The sequence below is a fragment of the Gopherus flavomarginatus genome, chromosome 2, assembly GCF_025201925.1.
Source record: "Gopherus flavomarginatus isolate rGopFla2 chromosome 2, rGopFla2.mat.asm, whole genome shotgun sequence".
In the NCBI taxonomy this organism is placed as follows: Eukaryota; Metazoa; Chordata; order Testudines; family Testudinidae; genus Gopherus; species Gopherus flavomarginatus.
Window position 1 is genome coordinate 259,872,999 of NC_066618.1, and position 15,618 is coordinate 259,888,616.

The following is a 15,618-nucleotide window of genomic DNA, read 5'->3' on the forward strand; positions in this document are numbered from 1 at the left end:
GGCAAGGTTTTGGGGGGACCAGAGTGTACCAGGCACTGGAATTCCTGGTTGGTGGCAGCGCTACAAGTACTAAGCTGGTAATTGAGCTTAGAGGAATTCATGCTGGTACCCCATCTTTTGGATGCTAAGGTTCAGAGTGGGGAATTATACCATGACAGTGTCCCCTTCCTCCACCTCGGGGGACACCCCAATATCTTCAAAGGCCAATTAGCTGTTACAGCTTGGTATCCATACGTTACTTGGTCTTGAAGATTACAGGTTAGAGTGTACATGTCTTGCTACTGTTTGTTCGTAACTGCTAACAGATGTCTCTTGAAAATAGGACACAAGGAGAGCCATATGATAAGGAGCTGGTTGGCAGACTTCTGCTTAGACCCACAACATAGTGTTTAAATATAATTAATGACTTGTCAGCATATACACAGCCACTCATTCCACATGTACTCAGGACAATGAAATGACACTGGGAAAGTAACGCTGAGAGGTGGAGGCAGAGTCTAGGGCAAGTGGATGACCTTATCCTAATAACCTTTTGCCTACAAGCCAGAAAGCTGCTTCAGACATCTAGTAATGCTAACTTTCATTAAACAGTTACTCAGGCCTGAATCCAAATATGGCCTATGTTCTGTACAGTTTTCTTTTACACATTTTTTTCACTGTGGAATTTCAAAAAATGATGAAAATAGGGTATGAGACTTCAAGCTGTTAACTCAAGCATCTGATTTTGAGGGGAGGTGGTTTCAATCTATTCTGGATCTTGTCATTCTCCTTTATTGGGCTCCGAGGAAGTCATATTTTCCTTTGTCTTAGGTACCTTTATGGCCTTCATCACCACGTTGTCTGAGCACCTGACAATCTGTAATGTATTTATCCTCATAATGCCCCATGAGGTAATAAAGTATCATCATCCCCATTTTGCATATGGGGAACTGAGGCACAGAGAGTGAGTGACTTGCCAGGAGGGAGCTAAACCGAAGTCCCAAGCTAGTTCCCTAACCACTGCCTCTCTTTAAAATCTTTGCTTTTATTTTATTTATACAGGATGCACTGAAGGCCCAATTGATCTGGTGTTCGTGATTGATGGATCAAAAAGTCTCGGAGAGGATAATTTTGAAGTTGTAAAGGAATTTGTCTCTGGAATCTTGGCTTCTCTTGAGATTTCTCCCAAAGCTGCTCGAGTTGGTTTGCTGCAGTATTCCTCTGAAGTTCGCACAGAGTTCACATTAAGACAATTCAGCACAGCCAAAGACATGAAAAAAGCAGTATCCCAAATGAAATACATGGGGAAAGGCTCCATGACTGGACTTGCCTTGAAAGAAATGTTTGAGAGAAGCTTTACTGAAGCGGAAGGGGCAAGGCCATTTTCAGCAGACGTGCCCAGGGTGTCTATAGTGTTTACAGATGGACGAGCCCAAGATGAAGTCTCTGAGTGGGCCAGCAAAGCAAAGCAGAATGGTAATCTGGTATTTCTTTGTCACTGTTTCTTTAAGGATGTTTATATTTATTTATTTTAAAAAGTATTTCAGCATATATTAATAAAGAGACAAGATTGCTGCAATGTACTGGCCAGTGCATGTAGCACTGCCCTCTGCTGGAGAGAATTATATTTTCCCAAAAGTTTAGTTTGCTGTCTAGGGCAGTGGTTTTCAAACTGGGGGTCGTGACCCAGTACTGGGTCACAGAATGTAAGGTACTGGGTCGTGGTGGCGCTAGTCAGCACTGCCGACCAAGCTATTAAAAGTCCCATTGGCAGTGCTGCCTGGCTAAGGCAGGCTAGTCTCTACCTGTTCTGACACTGCACCCTGGAAGCAGTCAGCAGCAGGTCTGGCTCCTCGGCAGGGGGGCCACGAGGCTCCATGCACTGCCCCTGCCCTCAGCATCAGCTCTGCACTCCCACTGGCCTGTTCCTGGCCAATGGGACCTGGGGGTGGTGGTGCCTGTGGGCAATAGCTGCACGGAGCTGCTTGTGTGTCTCTGCCTAGGAGCTGGACCTGCTGCTGGCCACTTCTGGGGTGCAGCACAGTCCGCGGTGCCAGGATAGGCAGGAAGCCTCCCTTAGCACCCCTGTTGCATGGCTGACCTGGAGCCACCTGAGGTAAGCCCATGCCCCAACCCTGAGCTCCCCAAACCCAGAACACCTTCCTGCACCCCAAACCCCTCATCCCCAGCCCAGAGCCTGCACCCAGAGCCCTGATCCCCTCCCATAACCCAATCCTCTTCCCCAGCCCTGAGCCCCCCAAAACCCTGAACCCCTCAATCTCCTCACCCCTGCACCCCAACCCTCTGCCCCAGCCCTGAGCCCCTCTCATACCTCAAACCCCTCATCCCCAGCTCCACTGGGTCATGGGCATCAACAATTTTCTTCAACTGGATTACCAGAAAAAAAGTTTGAAAACTACTGGTCTAGGGGCTTTGCCACAAAACACCACATTACAACTACTATCTCAGGAAGTAATGAGTAAGTACCTCTGAGAGGGTCTATGTACTAAAGAACCAAATCAGCACAGGGCAGTTGCATTGTATAGCTTGAATGCTGAGCTGTGCCCGGCATGTTTCCATTAAAGGTACTTAATTTAAATGGAGAATCACAGATATTAGGAGCTTTATTAAATATTCCATTTAACACATAATATTAATATAAAATACCGCACTCAAAATATCAGATGTTGTTCCAGAGCCTTTGCTTTATGCTATAATTTTTAAAAATACAGCATAGACTTGGAAGCGATTATACGTTGCTATGATTGGGTGTCCATCCTGCACAAGACCATAAAGGATTAAGGTGACTAGGTGATACAGTTAACTGCCCAGGCTGCACCTGGAGGAGGAGTCAGTGAACAGGATTAATTAGATGAGGCTCAGCTGGATGGGAATAGGAAGGGCCAGTACAAAACCCAGGAGCTGAGAACAGCTGGGGGCTGCAGGGAAGTAGTCTTCAGTTACTCCCTGGGAGGAGGAGGGAGTTGTGCATCTGGCAAACCCAGAGATGCAGGGGAAGCCAGAATCATAGGACTGGAAGGGACCTTGAGAGGTCATCTAGTCTAGTCCTGTGCCATGAGGGCAGGACTAAGTATTATCTAGACAATCCCTGACAGGTGTTTGTCTAACCTGCTCTTCAAAATCTCCAATTATGGAGATTCCACAACCTCCCAATGCAGTTTATTCCAGTGCTTAACCACCCTGACAGTTAGGAAGTTTTTCCTAATGTCCAGCCTAAACCTCCCTTGCTGCAATTTAAGCCCATTCCTTCTTGTCCTATCCTCAGAGGTTAAGAACAATTTTTCTCCCTTCTCCTTGTAACACCTTTTATGTACTTGAAAACTGTTATCATATCCCCCCTCAGTCTTCTCTTTTTCAGACTAAACAAACCAGGTAGGGAAAGGCTCAGGGAAAAGGCAGTGAGGTCCTTGGCTGCTGACTAGAGGGTCCCTGAGCTGGAACCTAGCTGGAACCCAGCCAGCAGGGAAGTGGCACAGACCAGCAGTAGAGAGTGGACTGCCTAGGACAGTCTGCCCCAAAAGACTTTGATACTCTGGAAGGGGAGGACCATAGTGACCTGGCCAGAGGGCCAAGTCACAAAGAGGAAGTGGCAGCTCCTGGAGTGAGAGGGGCCGCATGGTGAGAGAGGATGACAGGTGGAGAGACTGCCAGAGGTGGGTGCAGCACCTAGAAGCACGAGTGCCGACTCCATGGGTGCTCCGGGGCTGGAGCACCCATGGAGAAAAATTGATGGGTGCTTTGCACCCACCGGCAGCTCCTCACCCTGCCCCAGCTCGCCTCCGCTCCACCTCCTCCCCTGAGCTTGCTGCGTCCCCACTTCTCCCCCTAGCTCCCAGCGCTTCCCGCCTCAAAAAGCTGTTTTGCGGCGGGAAGCACTGGGAGGGAGGAGGAACGCTGTGCACTCGGGAAAGAGGTGGGGCTGGGGTGGGGATTTGGGGAAGGGATCCAATAGGGGCAGGGAGGGGTGGAGTTGGGGTGGGGACATTAGGGAAGGGATTGGAATGGGGCAGGGCAGGGTTGGCAGGGGGTGGGGTGGGGCATAGGGTGAAGGGGGGGTCGAGCACCCACCGGCGCTGGGAAAAGTTGGTGCCTATGCCTGGAAGGAGCTAATCCCCAGAGCAGTCAGGAGGAGGTGCCCTAGTGGTGAGCTGACCCTGTGACAGTTGCTTTATTGTCCATATCCCACTGGTCTTGCTGAAAAAGAAACCCATTGTTTGTTATAGAGGAGGGCCTGGCAAGATGATAACTCGTGTTCAGATTTAATTGAAAACGTGATTTTGAACAGTAAACATGGTCTACAATATGTTGTTGTTTCATTTGGGGGGGGGGGGGTCCATAAAACTGTAGCCTATGATCAAGGTGACAGAAATCAATTCTGTAAGGCACCCTTGAAAAAAATCACTTTTCCCACACAGTATCTAATAACAGCTAGAGATTTAAAAACTGAAAAGTTTCAACAAAAAAAGGACTTGCCTGTAAAACAGGAAATGTTTTGCAAGAGTCCTACTACTAACCTGGGCTGATGGACTGTGGCACAAATAAAGCTGCCAGGACTTCAGAAAGACTTCAGACCTTGTTTTTTGACATATCAACACAATGATAGCTTGTTGCATACTTGAATGCAGGCGGGGGCACCCATTTGTGCAACCAGTTTGGAGTGTGTCCTGATATGACTCTGCTAAGAAGAAAAGGGAAGAAGTGATGGTACAAGGAGATGAGGAAGAAACTGTGGAAAAATACAGAATGGGAGGCAACAGAGCTGACAAACTTGTATTCAGAGAAATGTCAACACCATGCCTCTTTCTGAAGCTTTGAAAATTAAGCCAATAACGTATGATTTCATGCCCAGGAGTGAGTAGATGGGATTTGGGACAGTGTATGGAAGAGTTACAGGCCTTGACAAGTAAAAGATGTGGAGAGAAGTACAAGCCAACCCCACTTACTTTCAGTAAGAAACTTCAGCAGTGGATTGCTTTCACTGAGACACCAGGAGCCAAATACATCCCGAGTGTAATCCCACTGGGGGCCACATAGTTTTGCTGAGCAGAAATTTGGCACTGAATGTTTTATCACTGTTAACTCCAAGTCTTTAAAAAGCAGCAGACCTCAGCATGAACAGTCCATTCATTAAACTGAATCAACCTCTGTAACGTGGTGGATGTTTTACTTTCCTGGCTAGCACAATGTCATCCAGGGTCTTGATAGAAAGCAGGACTCTGCTTAATAAAAATGTAAGCACTGGAGATGGAAGAGGTGTATTTACTATGTCATCACATCTAGTCTCCTGCATTTCCAGTGGAGAGTTGAAAGTGGTTATTCATAGTGAGCATACAGATGTTATCACTGAACAGCAAAGGAAAGCAGATACACTAACCCCACACACTACTTTTTATCTGAAACCAAGGAGCTGAAAATTCAGTTTTTGTCATTGGCATCTGAAGCTCTCTTAAAAATTGCTTCAATCCTTAAAAGGATAATCCTTGTGGGTTTTATTAAAAAAATGACTGGGATCCCAGACAGATCATCTGCACTCATTTCACAATGACCTTTTGCAGACAGGACAAGGACCAACTTCTAATCTTTTTTAAATTCCAAAGCAGTTAGTACAAGGTGAGTACATTTTCTAATGGCAGAAGTGATGTAACTAGAAATGAATATTCAGATCATGTGTAAACCAGAAGCAAAGAATCATTGCCAGTTGTTGGAAAACAGGAATATGAAGTGTGCTCTGCTTTGTGTGTGTATGTTTAAAATCTGTCTGAGGGGAATGTGAGCCATTGCCCCCAGCCCAACTACCAGGATGTATTAAGACTAACTATGGCATGAATCCCCTTAAACAACTGATCTCCTACTCCCAGTTTTCTTCCTTCCCCCTCCCTCCCTCGACAAAAAAACAAACACCCAATGCAGGAGAGACTCTTACACCCAGGATCCCTGCCCCAGGACTTATTAATCTCTTTCCTCCAGCCCCATAAATGGCTCCTCTTTCTCTGTCCCTTCTCCCAACATCAATTCTGCATTTCTCTTAGATGATCAAGAACTCTTAGGTTCCAAGGCTCCAGATTAATCTGCCTAGCTGACTCTATCAGAGAAGACAATGTATTTAAATGTATTTCGCAGCAAACTACTGATCTCTTTCAGGATTCTGTCCCCTGCCTGCCTTGCTACTACATCAAGTCTATCTATCATTTCAGCAAAACAGGGACTGATGAGCTCTGTGTCCCTCCAGAGTGTCTCAGTGCCACTGCTAAATTGATCAGAGGTGCTCTCTCTCCCTCAGTATGTTCCAGCCACAGTGCTCTTTTAGGATTTATTTATCTTCAGTGGTAACCATATGTCCAGGACTTCTTTAGCTGAAGAATTGTTTGTTAATAAAACCAACAGTAAAGCAGTCAGTTTCTACAGCATTTCAGATGTTATATAACTCAGTGTAACTAGGATTATTCATCCAACACAATCTTTGAGTTATATGGCATGCACATGTATGGTGCTATAAGTAATCAATAATCTATCTTCCTTTCACTTAAACTCTGGATTTAAAAAAAATGTTGCTGTAGTAATAACGTGCAATTTCTCTTGCACCAGGTATAACTATCTATGCTGTTGGAATAGGAAAAGCAATTGAGGAAGAATTACTGGAAATTGCTTCTGAGCCACCAGACAAGCATCTCTTCTATGCTGAAGACTTCAGTACCATGGGGGAGATAAGTGAAAAACTAAAAAAAAGAATCTGTGAAGGTACCACATGTCTATTCTGTTGAGATATAAGAAAAAGGAACAGTCATTTATATTTTGCTTCTTTTCTGTTTTTAATAAATGATGCATCAAATATACACTTAAACCCCAGGGGAATTGGTAATGTCCCCCCCTTCCTTCAGGCTGCAGTTAGATCAGTGAACCCCACCCAAACTAAACATGAGCTATTCCTTTAGGAATATTGGTTTGGGGGGGAGGGGAAATCCAAATGATGATTTACTGGGAGAGAACAATTGCACTTATGGTCTATACGAGTCATGTTTAAAATTGTGTAGGCCAGTGATTCTCAAACTTTTTTTTTTTTGCGGACCACTTGAAAATTGCAGAGCGTCCCAGCGGACCACTTAATGATCTTTCCAAATGTTGTTTGTATCGTTAGCTAGCTATTGTAAAGCACTTTGGATAAAAGCGCTAATAAAAAAAAAACCTTAATAATTCACATTCTACAAATAGAATAATTTGTTCTATAAATAGAAGAACAAAACTCATATTTTAATACCAGTAGTCTTACCTTTCTAATGTGATGGATGTGCCCTCTCCCCTGTCGTGGCAGCCCCCAAGCTGGGGTTGGGAGGGAGGGTGGTCTCTCCCACCACCACAGCAGCCACAGAGCTGGGGCTGGGAAGGAGGGGGGGTCTCTCCCCAGCAGCCGCAGCTCTGGAGCTGGGGAAAGTCACCTTTGTCTGGCCGCTGCAGCCCTGCATGTCTTAAATTCCCCCCACTCCCTCTTCTCACCTCCACTACACCCTTCTCCCCCCAAGGCTACCACCTCACCTTACATGTGTGTCTTCTCCAGGGTCCAGGCACCTAATTAGTGGAGCCACTCCCAGGCACGTACCTTAGAGGGAACTGTCTGCGGACCACTTGAATGGAGCTTACAGACCACTGGTGGTCCATGGACCACAGTTTGAGAACCTACAGTGTAGGGGAATGTTGCCGATGTCTCCTCATGTAAATTAGTGGTAGGGCTCAGCAGCAAAAAAAAAAAAAAAAAAAAGGCTTAAGCACTTCTTCTTACGGGCTATTGTGCAGTGTTCACAATAGCAACAAAATAATTCAATGTACCCAGTAAGTAAACTGAAAAACAACCAGTTTGTGCTTCAAACCAGTCCTTTGATCCATGAGCGCAGAACCTGACTTTCCAAAATCATTCCCCTGCCCTGCCCCTACTGTGTCACTAGCAGCCACACTCTAGACCTTCCTCCCATAGCATCTGTTCAAGGGGTGAGAAGATTCTGAGCTAGAATGGACCCAGAAGTGAAAGTAAACTGGTACGGTCCGATGGAGCGTACCAGTAAGAGCGGTGTGCCGTGCCGGACTGGTTTCCTGGGCGGTGATTTAAAGGGCCCAAGGCTTCAGCCACTGCGGGGAGCCCCAAACCCTTTAAAGCGCTGCTGTCGGAGCTCCGGCAGCAGGGCTCGGGTGGTGCTTTAAAGGGCCCGGGGCTCCCTACAATGGCCGGAGCCTCTGGCCCTTTAAATCACCATCGGAGCCCAGCAGCCGGGCTCAGGCGAGGATTTAAAAGGCCTGGGGCTCCTGCCGCTGTGGGGAGCCTTGGGCCTTTTAAATCACTGCTGGAGCCCAGTTGCCAGGCTCGGGCGGGAATGAAAAGGGCCCTGTGCTCCGGCCGCTGCGGGGAGCCCCATGCTCTTTAAATCCCCTCCGGACCTCTGGCATCGGGGCTTGGGCAGCGCTTTAAAGGGCTCGAGACTCCCCACAGCAGCCGGACCCTCTGGCCCTTTAAATCCCCACCCAAGCCCAGCAGCCAGGCTTAGACAGTGCGGGAGTGTAAAGGGCCTGGTGCTCCTGCCGCTGCGGGGAGCCCCGGACCCTTTGAATCACTGCGGGAGCTCCGGCAGTGGGGCTTGGGCAGTGCTTTAAAGGGCCTGGAGCTCCGCAGCCCCGGGCCCTTTATTTCGCCCGCACCTCTGCAGCTGGTAGCTCCAGGGTGATTTAAAGTCCCTGGGGCTCCCAGCCACGGCCAGAGCCCCAGTGCCTTTAAACGCCTCTTCCAGTTGAGGTCACGCCTCCACTCAGGACTCCGGCATACCGGTAAGTCCTTTCAGTTTTACTTTCACCCCTGACTGGACCCCTGTTCACCAGGGACCTAATGATGCCCCTGCACTCACTCGCACACAACTGGCACTCAGGGCTTTGAGAGGAGTCAGGAGAAAGCATATGACTGAGACTGTGTATCCTCTGCTTCTGCCTCAACCCTAAGGATCTTATTGCTAGCTCCGTTTGACATGCAAAATACTGAGATTGTAGAAAAGCAGTTCTGTTCATCCACCTGCATACTAGGTAGGCAAACAGATGATGACAATTTCAAAAGCACAGGGAGATTCCAAGTCCAAAATTCTTGGGCAACTGTTCTACTAAATCTCTCTCCCTATCAAACATCCTTAGATAGCTGCAGTGCTGTTTGCCATACATTTCATGTACTTTTCAGAAATGTGTTATTTGCTAAACTAAAAATAAGTAAATCTTGCCCCTTTGAGGCAGTTTCCAAACTAGAAACTCTGACGTGTCCGTCTGCCTCCTAGTTTTCTGCTGCACAGCTTCTCTTCATTCATCACAAATGGGTAATGCTTCTCACCTGCGGAACTGGGGGGTTCCAGGACTGCACCACGCTTTAACGTGGGCCACCAGAAATTCCACCCCAAGTGATGGAACAAATTGGCAGCTCAGTTTCTCACAACCACTTTGTTTTATTTATAAGTTTAATTTGTATTTGTTGTGCAGCAATGACTGTTCCAGCAAACTCCTCTCACCCTCCCCTCAGTTGAGGAATCACTGGCTCTAACACCCTCGTTCCTCCAGTGCAGCATCTGTCTAGCTGGCTCCCTGTACCCCCTGCCCAGTAGCAGAGAAGCCCTTCAAGCATCAAGAGGTGCTATAGGCAGCCTTTAAGGAGCCTCAGAGGTCAAGTTATGCCCTGCTGCTGCAAGCCACCATTGCTCACTCTGCCAGGCCATGGGGCTTTGAGTCAGACTGGCAAGCCAGGGCCACGTGCACACAGCCCAAAGTTTGGACTCTGCCATGGGGGAGGGGGGAAGGGATTTTTTTTCTGTAACTGACTTAAGGTTAGTTGATATAATTTTAAGTTGTTAGTAGTCAGTTGCTGAAGTGTTTCTAGCTTTAGAAGAACGCTTTTGATAGCTTAAGATGAAGGGCAGGGCTTACTCCTGGAGCCTCCAGCAATAATGCTCAGCTTCCTCTGAATTCCACACAGGAGAGCCATTGCCAACTTGTTACGAATGAGAAGGGAAGCTGCTAACAGAAAAACATCAGGAAAGAAATACCATTTTCCTGTCATTGGAAGTTACTGTTCTGTGCAAAATAATAAAACCATTTTTCTGTTAATATCTTTCTCTTTTGGAAATTGTTTCTGCCAGCTTTGGAAGAGTCAGATCCCCATCAGGATCCCCTGACAGGGAGGCCTCACAAGACTGGTCCTCATTCTTCAGGTTAGATACTTTAAATCTGTGTCCTGTTTTCACCTCAGCTGGCTCCCCACTCAGCATTCTTCTCATGGCATCCACTATAGAAAGTTCATCATTCACCCAGAGGGATACCCGTACCAAAAAACCAAAATCCCCCACAAACGCTTTTTGGTCTTTGCTTATGGCTGCATGCTCCCGCCTTATCCCCCAGAGTAGTTTATTTGGATGCTGCAACTTCCACAGCAATCTTCTACATTGATGTACTTTAAAATGTTTTTTATTTACATGATCATTCACTATTTAATAGACTCTAAAGGGCCCAGGCTTAACAGTAACCAATACAGAGCTGAAGTCCCTCTCCTGGCCTGGAATACAACACTTAAACAGTCGAGCTACAGTATACAATCTAATAGCTCAGATTCTTTGTGTAAAATGCAAACTCTGAGTAGTACCTTACACCATTAGAAGTCCCTGCTAAAATCCACTGAATTAAGGTGCTGATCAGTGAGTGAGTGGAACAATCTGGCCTTAAATGAATAAGTGTTACATACAAAATTCAATAGATGTATTGCATAATCATGACCACAGTTCTGTCTTGGGGTTTCCTGCAGGATCTGAACCAGGCAGCATAGCCATCACAGACCTCCTTGCCTGTTCCAATTTTGCAGTACGTCACAAGTATCTTTTTGAAGAGGAGAGTGTTTCACAGTCAACAGCAAGATCAGGTAATTAGTTACCAGAGCTCAGGTAATCTTTAGGCAATTCCAGCCTTCTCCTTTGATTACACAAGTTAGAAAGACATGTCAAGGCCAGAAATTCATAAACATTGCCTGCCGCAGAGTGGCATTCCTTGCCTACCTGTTTCTTCATAGTACCCTCTCTAAGTGCCTCCTCCTCTGTGATGATTACAGCGAAGTATTTAACTGGGATTTGATATGTGCATCTTTTGATAGTGATTATACTATGTTTCAATGCCAGGAAAATATTGAACATACTCTGCATTTAGTGGCTACATTCTCTTGCAGATTCAGTATATTCAGCTTATATGTCACTGTTTCTCTGAATGCCTTCTGTCTGCTTTTCCAGCAAACCCTTCAGAAGATAAGGAGCAGTGCAACTGTGAAAATCTCATAACATTCCAGAACCATGCCAATGCTGAAGTGAAAAAACTAACTCAGCGATATATCCTTTCTGAATAATTGTTTCCTGGATCACCAGTAGAAAGGAAGTTATTTATAAGGGGCAGGGGGTGGGAGACTGTTACAATAAATGCTAATTAGGGCCATACACTTAAAACTCAGTCTCAGATGTCCCTTGGGCCCAAAAGCAATTTATGAACTAGAACAATTCTACTACTGTTTACACAGCTCTTACAATGACTTCAAATCCACAGCTCCTTCAATGAACAGACCAAAGTTTTTATTCATAAACATGCATCTTAAATGTTTCATAGCCACTGAATAGCAAGACAAGTCTACATCTTAGATCAGGTGAGTAGAGTGTTTAGGGCGGCAAAGAAAATGGATACTGATTCTGAGACCATAATCCTATTCTCTGGATTTGGCTATCACTTCAGCTGAAATGTTAATCCTCCATCATACTATTTTTGAGTGGTGTTTATTGGCAAAAGGAAACTCTTGTATCAGAATACCCAAGAGAAGTCTCCTGCTGTGCTCAGGGAATAGCAACATGCAACGAGTAACTTAGTATCATTTCCAAATGAAAATATCAGAATATTACAAGGAGAACAGTGCTGATGACTGATTTTACACACACACTAACCACTTCTGGCTTCAATTTTCATATTTAGTCTCCTTTTTGCAGGAAAAAGCTGACCTGGCTTAGGCATCTAACTCTGGGAAAGGTTCATGGCTATGAATCCCAAGCAGCAACAGTCACCTCCCTGCAGCCTGGAGTTAGGTGCCTAACTCTCTTTAAAGGGCAAGCTTGCTAAGGCTGCACTCATTCGACAAATTTTCTGCTCAATAGCTTAAACAGCTCCCAGCTCAGCTTGCTGGCTTTTGTGGATCCTGTTCTTATGCACACAATTCCCCCCCTGTGGATTCCACTAGGCAGCAGAGAACCTAAAAGTTAGGTGTTGCAAAGAATGAGAAATGGAGGGCTGGAAGGGACCTTGAGAGGTCCTCAAGTCAAGTCCAGTGGCCAGTCCTGGCAGATGTTTGTGCAATATATTCCTAAAAACCTCCAACAATAGGAAGTCCACAAAACACTGAGCCCAAAGTCTCCTTTGTGGATCCAGCCCTTAGCCTCTCCGTTCCCCATCTGTAAAATGGGGATATAGCATTTCATATGTTTTGAGGACACACACATTAAAGATCAAGAGGTGCTCAAATACTACAGTACTCATAACTACGTTTTCCTGTATTGTTCCAGATCTCTTTGTGGGTTAGGGACTTCATGTGTCTTCTATATTAATCTAATCTAAATAGTATGTTTATATATAAATAATGCTTCATAGTGGTAAGTAGCTGAAACATTTTTTAAGATTGCACTAGCAAGGAACAAAGTTTCACTTCACTTTAAAATGTCAATAAAGCCCATTTTCTCCTATCACTGTGCTAAGCAGATATAAGCAGTGACCCGAAACTCCTGTCTATGGGTACTTTTGGTAATGCTAGTGGACAGCACTTTTAAATGTAAAACAACAAAACTTTTAGGAGTGAAACCCAGTTGTAATGTTCCATATTGGGCTGCATACAGCTCCCTTTGTTCCTTTGCCAGCCCTGCATTGAAAAGGAGGAAACAGGGTTGAGCTGTGAAATACAAGAACTGAGGGGAGTGGAGAACGAGAGCGACGGCATGTCAGTAACAGACTACAAACCCCCACAACCAGCAGCATCTGCTGCAGTTACATTCTCTCTTCCCTCCATAAAAAGTTGGGGATGTGGAGGAGGGGGCATTTAAAGGATAATGAAAGAAAAATGTAGCAATTACATGCCAGAATGCTGAATAGAAAACTATGCAGTGTTGTGCTGGATACAACAGACTATAATATTTGGCTTGTTACAAATACAGGCATTTACAGTTTTAGAGGCTGCCATGACATGTTTGTCGAATTAGTGTCATTTTAAAAATGATTTCACCTTCCTTTCAGTATGCTAAGAATCAAATTAATATTTGAAGGAGTTTCTGGCAAGTTTTTGTATAACACTATGTATTCCAGATAGCTTTTTCCTTAACTTATTAATACTGGAAGAAATAACTAAGAGAATGGAAGCCCTGGAAAACAGACTAAGATACTGATGAAGAGTTAACAGAAGTATACACTGTACTGTATATTTATACATACAAATTGCAACAAAGCTATTTTCTTAAAGCAGTACAAAGCTATGTAGCACAAATCTTTTTGTGTGTGAGGGAAAAGGACATTTTTGGACCCAATATTTACATACTGAGGTAGAGCATCATATTGTTGTCTTGCATTGATTGCAGTAAGACAAATGTTGAAAGGAACTTACAAAAATTTTATAGTAACTAACAAAATTTCTAAGTAGAATTTAACACTTGAATTTATAAGCTATGCAATCTAATAAAATGCTTTTATTTTTAATTTGAACCCTCTATGCTGTGTTTGGGTATTTTTAGACTTACTTACTGGTGTGTTATTTTGGGGAAATTCTATGGCCTGTTACAGGTCAGTCTAGTGATCACAATGGCCCTCTTCTGGCCTGGGAATCTATGACTCTAATATACTCTGTAAATCATTTTTGCTTCATTAATTGTGCCCCATCTCTCACCCCCTCCATCATACTAAAAATATTAAGTGTGCTGCATAAATGCAACTATGAAAATTGTTTCATGTATACTCTCCTTTGCCTAGCATAGGACATTGTCTATAGAAAACTAGCAATGAGGGAAGGTGTAGACTAGCTTAGTAGGTTTTTACTTGCATCACAAATGTATACACTAACTAGTGTTTTCTTGCAGTATTCCAGGTGTTTGAGCAGCATTCAAGTAAGTTTGCCATCTGCCTTCTACATCCAGAACACACACACACAAAATCTCCTCTCACCTAGCACTTTAGTCATTGGGCAGAATTCACAATTATTTGGTCCTAGTCTATATTCTGCTCTATCACATTGTAAACTCTTCAGGTCAAGGGTCTTTTCTTCTATGTTCTATCGAGCCTGAAGTGGGAGACATGTAAGTTTCCTCCAGGCAAAGGGCAGAATATGGGGCACTAAATGTTTCAGGGAGAATGGTCCTCAGGTGAATTTACATTCAAACATTCCAATTGGAGAGCCATATGGAAGGTACTGTTTTCTCTGAAGCAGAGTGTCCCAGGCTGGACAATCCTACTCTTGTTGGATAACTCACAGTAGAGCTGAGCAAATTACTTAATTATTCAATGTGGTGGTCAAAAAAAAAAGTGATTGATTTCAAAGTGACACTGAATTTGTTTCTTACCACAACAAAACCCGATTTCAACTTAGCAGTGCTGGGCAAAAGCTTTCCTGAACTGCAATTTCACCCTCTCTTCCAGTCTCTGAAAAAATCTAGCACCTGTGGGTGCCTTTTTGTCATGAGTAAATCTACTTACATGTCTTAGGCCACAACTGTGACAGCAGATGTTCTCTCAGGGAACATGGACACTTTTAGAGGTGAAAACCATCTCTCTTTCCAAGAAACCTGAAGGGTGTTTTCGTTCCCTCCCAAAATCCTTTAGTTTGTTGCTGCCATCCTCTCTCCTTGGAGAGTGTTTTATATTGCTTTTTTCTTGCTCTGAATGTAACAATTTAAAGTACAGACAAGCAGTATTAGTGTTGGAAGAGACCTCAAGAGATCATCTAGTCCAATCCCCTGCTCAAAGTATACATGTTTCTTTTTGATTGCAGCTTGTCAAGTCATTTCCTAGCTTCTTTTTCCAAAAAAGCAGTAGTCTTTTTTGCACATTGTTAAAGAGCAGTTCATCCACTGTGAGAATGCAAACATTACAGTAGTAAGTGTGTGGGGTTAAGTGACATCCTTCCCTGCAGACTCAAGACTAATGGTTTTCAGTTCCTGGAACCTCCAAATTTTGCATGTGTTTACAACACGTGCAGCAGCTGAAGGTACTAAAAAGATGCTTGAAGACAATTTTTTTTGTACTTGACAATTACATAACTCTTGTATGAATGTATACAGCTTTAGCTTATACGGCTTTGTGAACATATCTTCTAATGTCATGTTAATTTATCTACTTAAGTACAATTCATTTTTGAGAATGAATAGATTAATTTTCAGAAGTATTTACTGTTTTGACTCATTCTTAATACAAGCCTCCCCTTGCAACATGGTAAAGTGGTAAAGAAAAACAGGACTGTTTTACAATGGTAGTCTCTGCAACTAGACTGAAGCAGTAAGTGATGGAATTCTGTAATTGTGCTGTTAGATTGCATCCACTTTGTATTCAAAAGAT

At 44.3% G+C, this 15,618-nt stretch overlaps 2 protein-coding genes across 11 annotated transcripts in view; one reads left to right on the forward strand and one right to left on the reverse strand.

The window, feature by feature from the left end:
• MATN2 (matrilin 2) overlaps window positions 1–13,532 on the forward strand; it is a 123,502-nt gene extending 109,970 nt beyond the window's left edge. For all 10 annotated transcript variants that reach the window (XM_050940647.1, XM_050940649.1, XM_050940639.1 and 7 more), the window contains 6 exons: window positions 1,042–1,455; window positions 6,586–6,738; window positions 10,152–10,223; window positions 10,811–10,924; window positions 11,286–11,381; window positions 13,411–13,532. In XM_050940647.1, the coding sequence (XP_050796604.1) occupies window positions 1,042–1,455; window positions 6,586–6,738; window positions 10,152–10,223; window positions 10,811–10,924; window positions 11,286–11,381; window positions 13,411–13,463 (902 nt within the window). In that variant the 3' untranslated portion in view covers window positions 13,464–13,532. The remainder of the gene's footprint in view (window positions 1–1,041; window positions 1,456–6,585; window positions 6,739–10,151; window positions 10,224–10,810; window positions 10,925–11,285; window positions 11,382–13,410) is intronic.
• The window catches only part of NIPAL2 (NIPA like domain containing 2), a 434,384-nt gene that overhangs the window by 192,816 nt on the left and 225,950 nt on the right, over window positions 1–15,618 (reverse strand). The window lies entirely within an intron of this gene.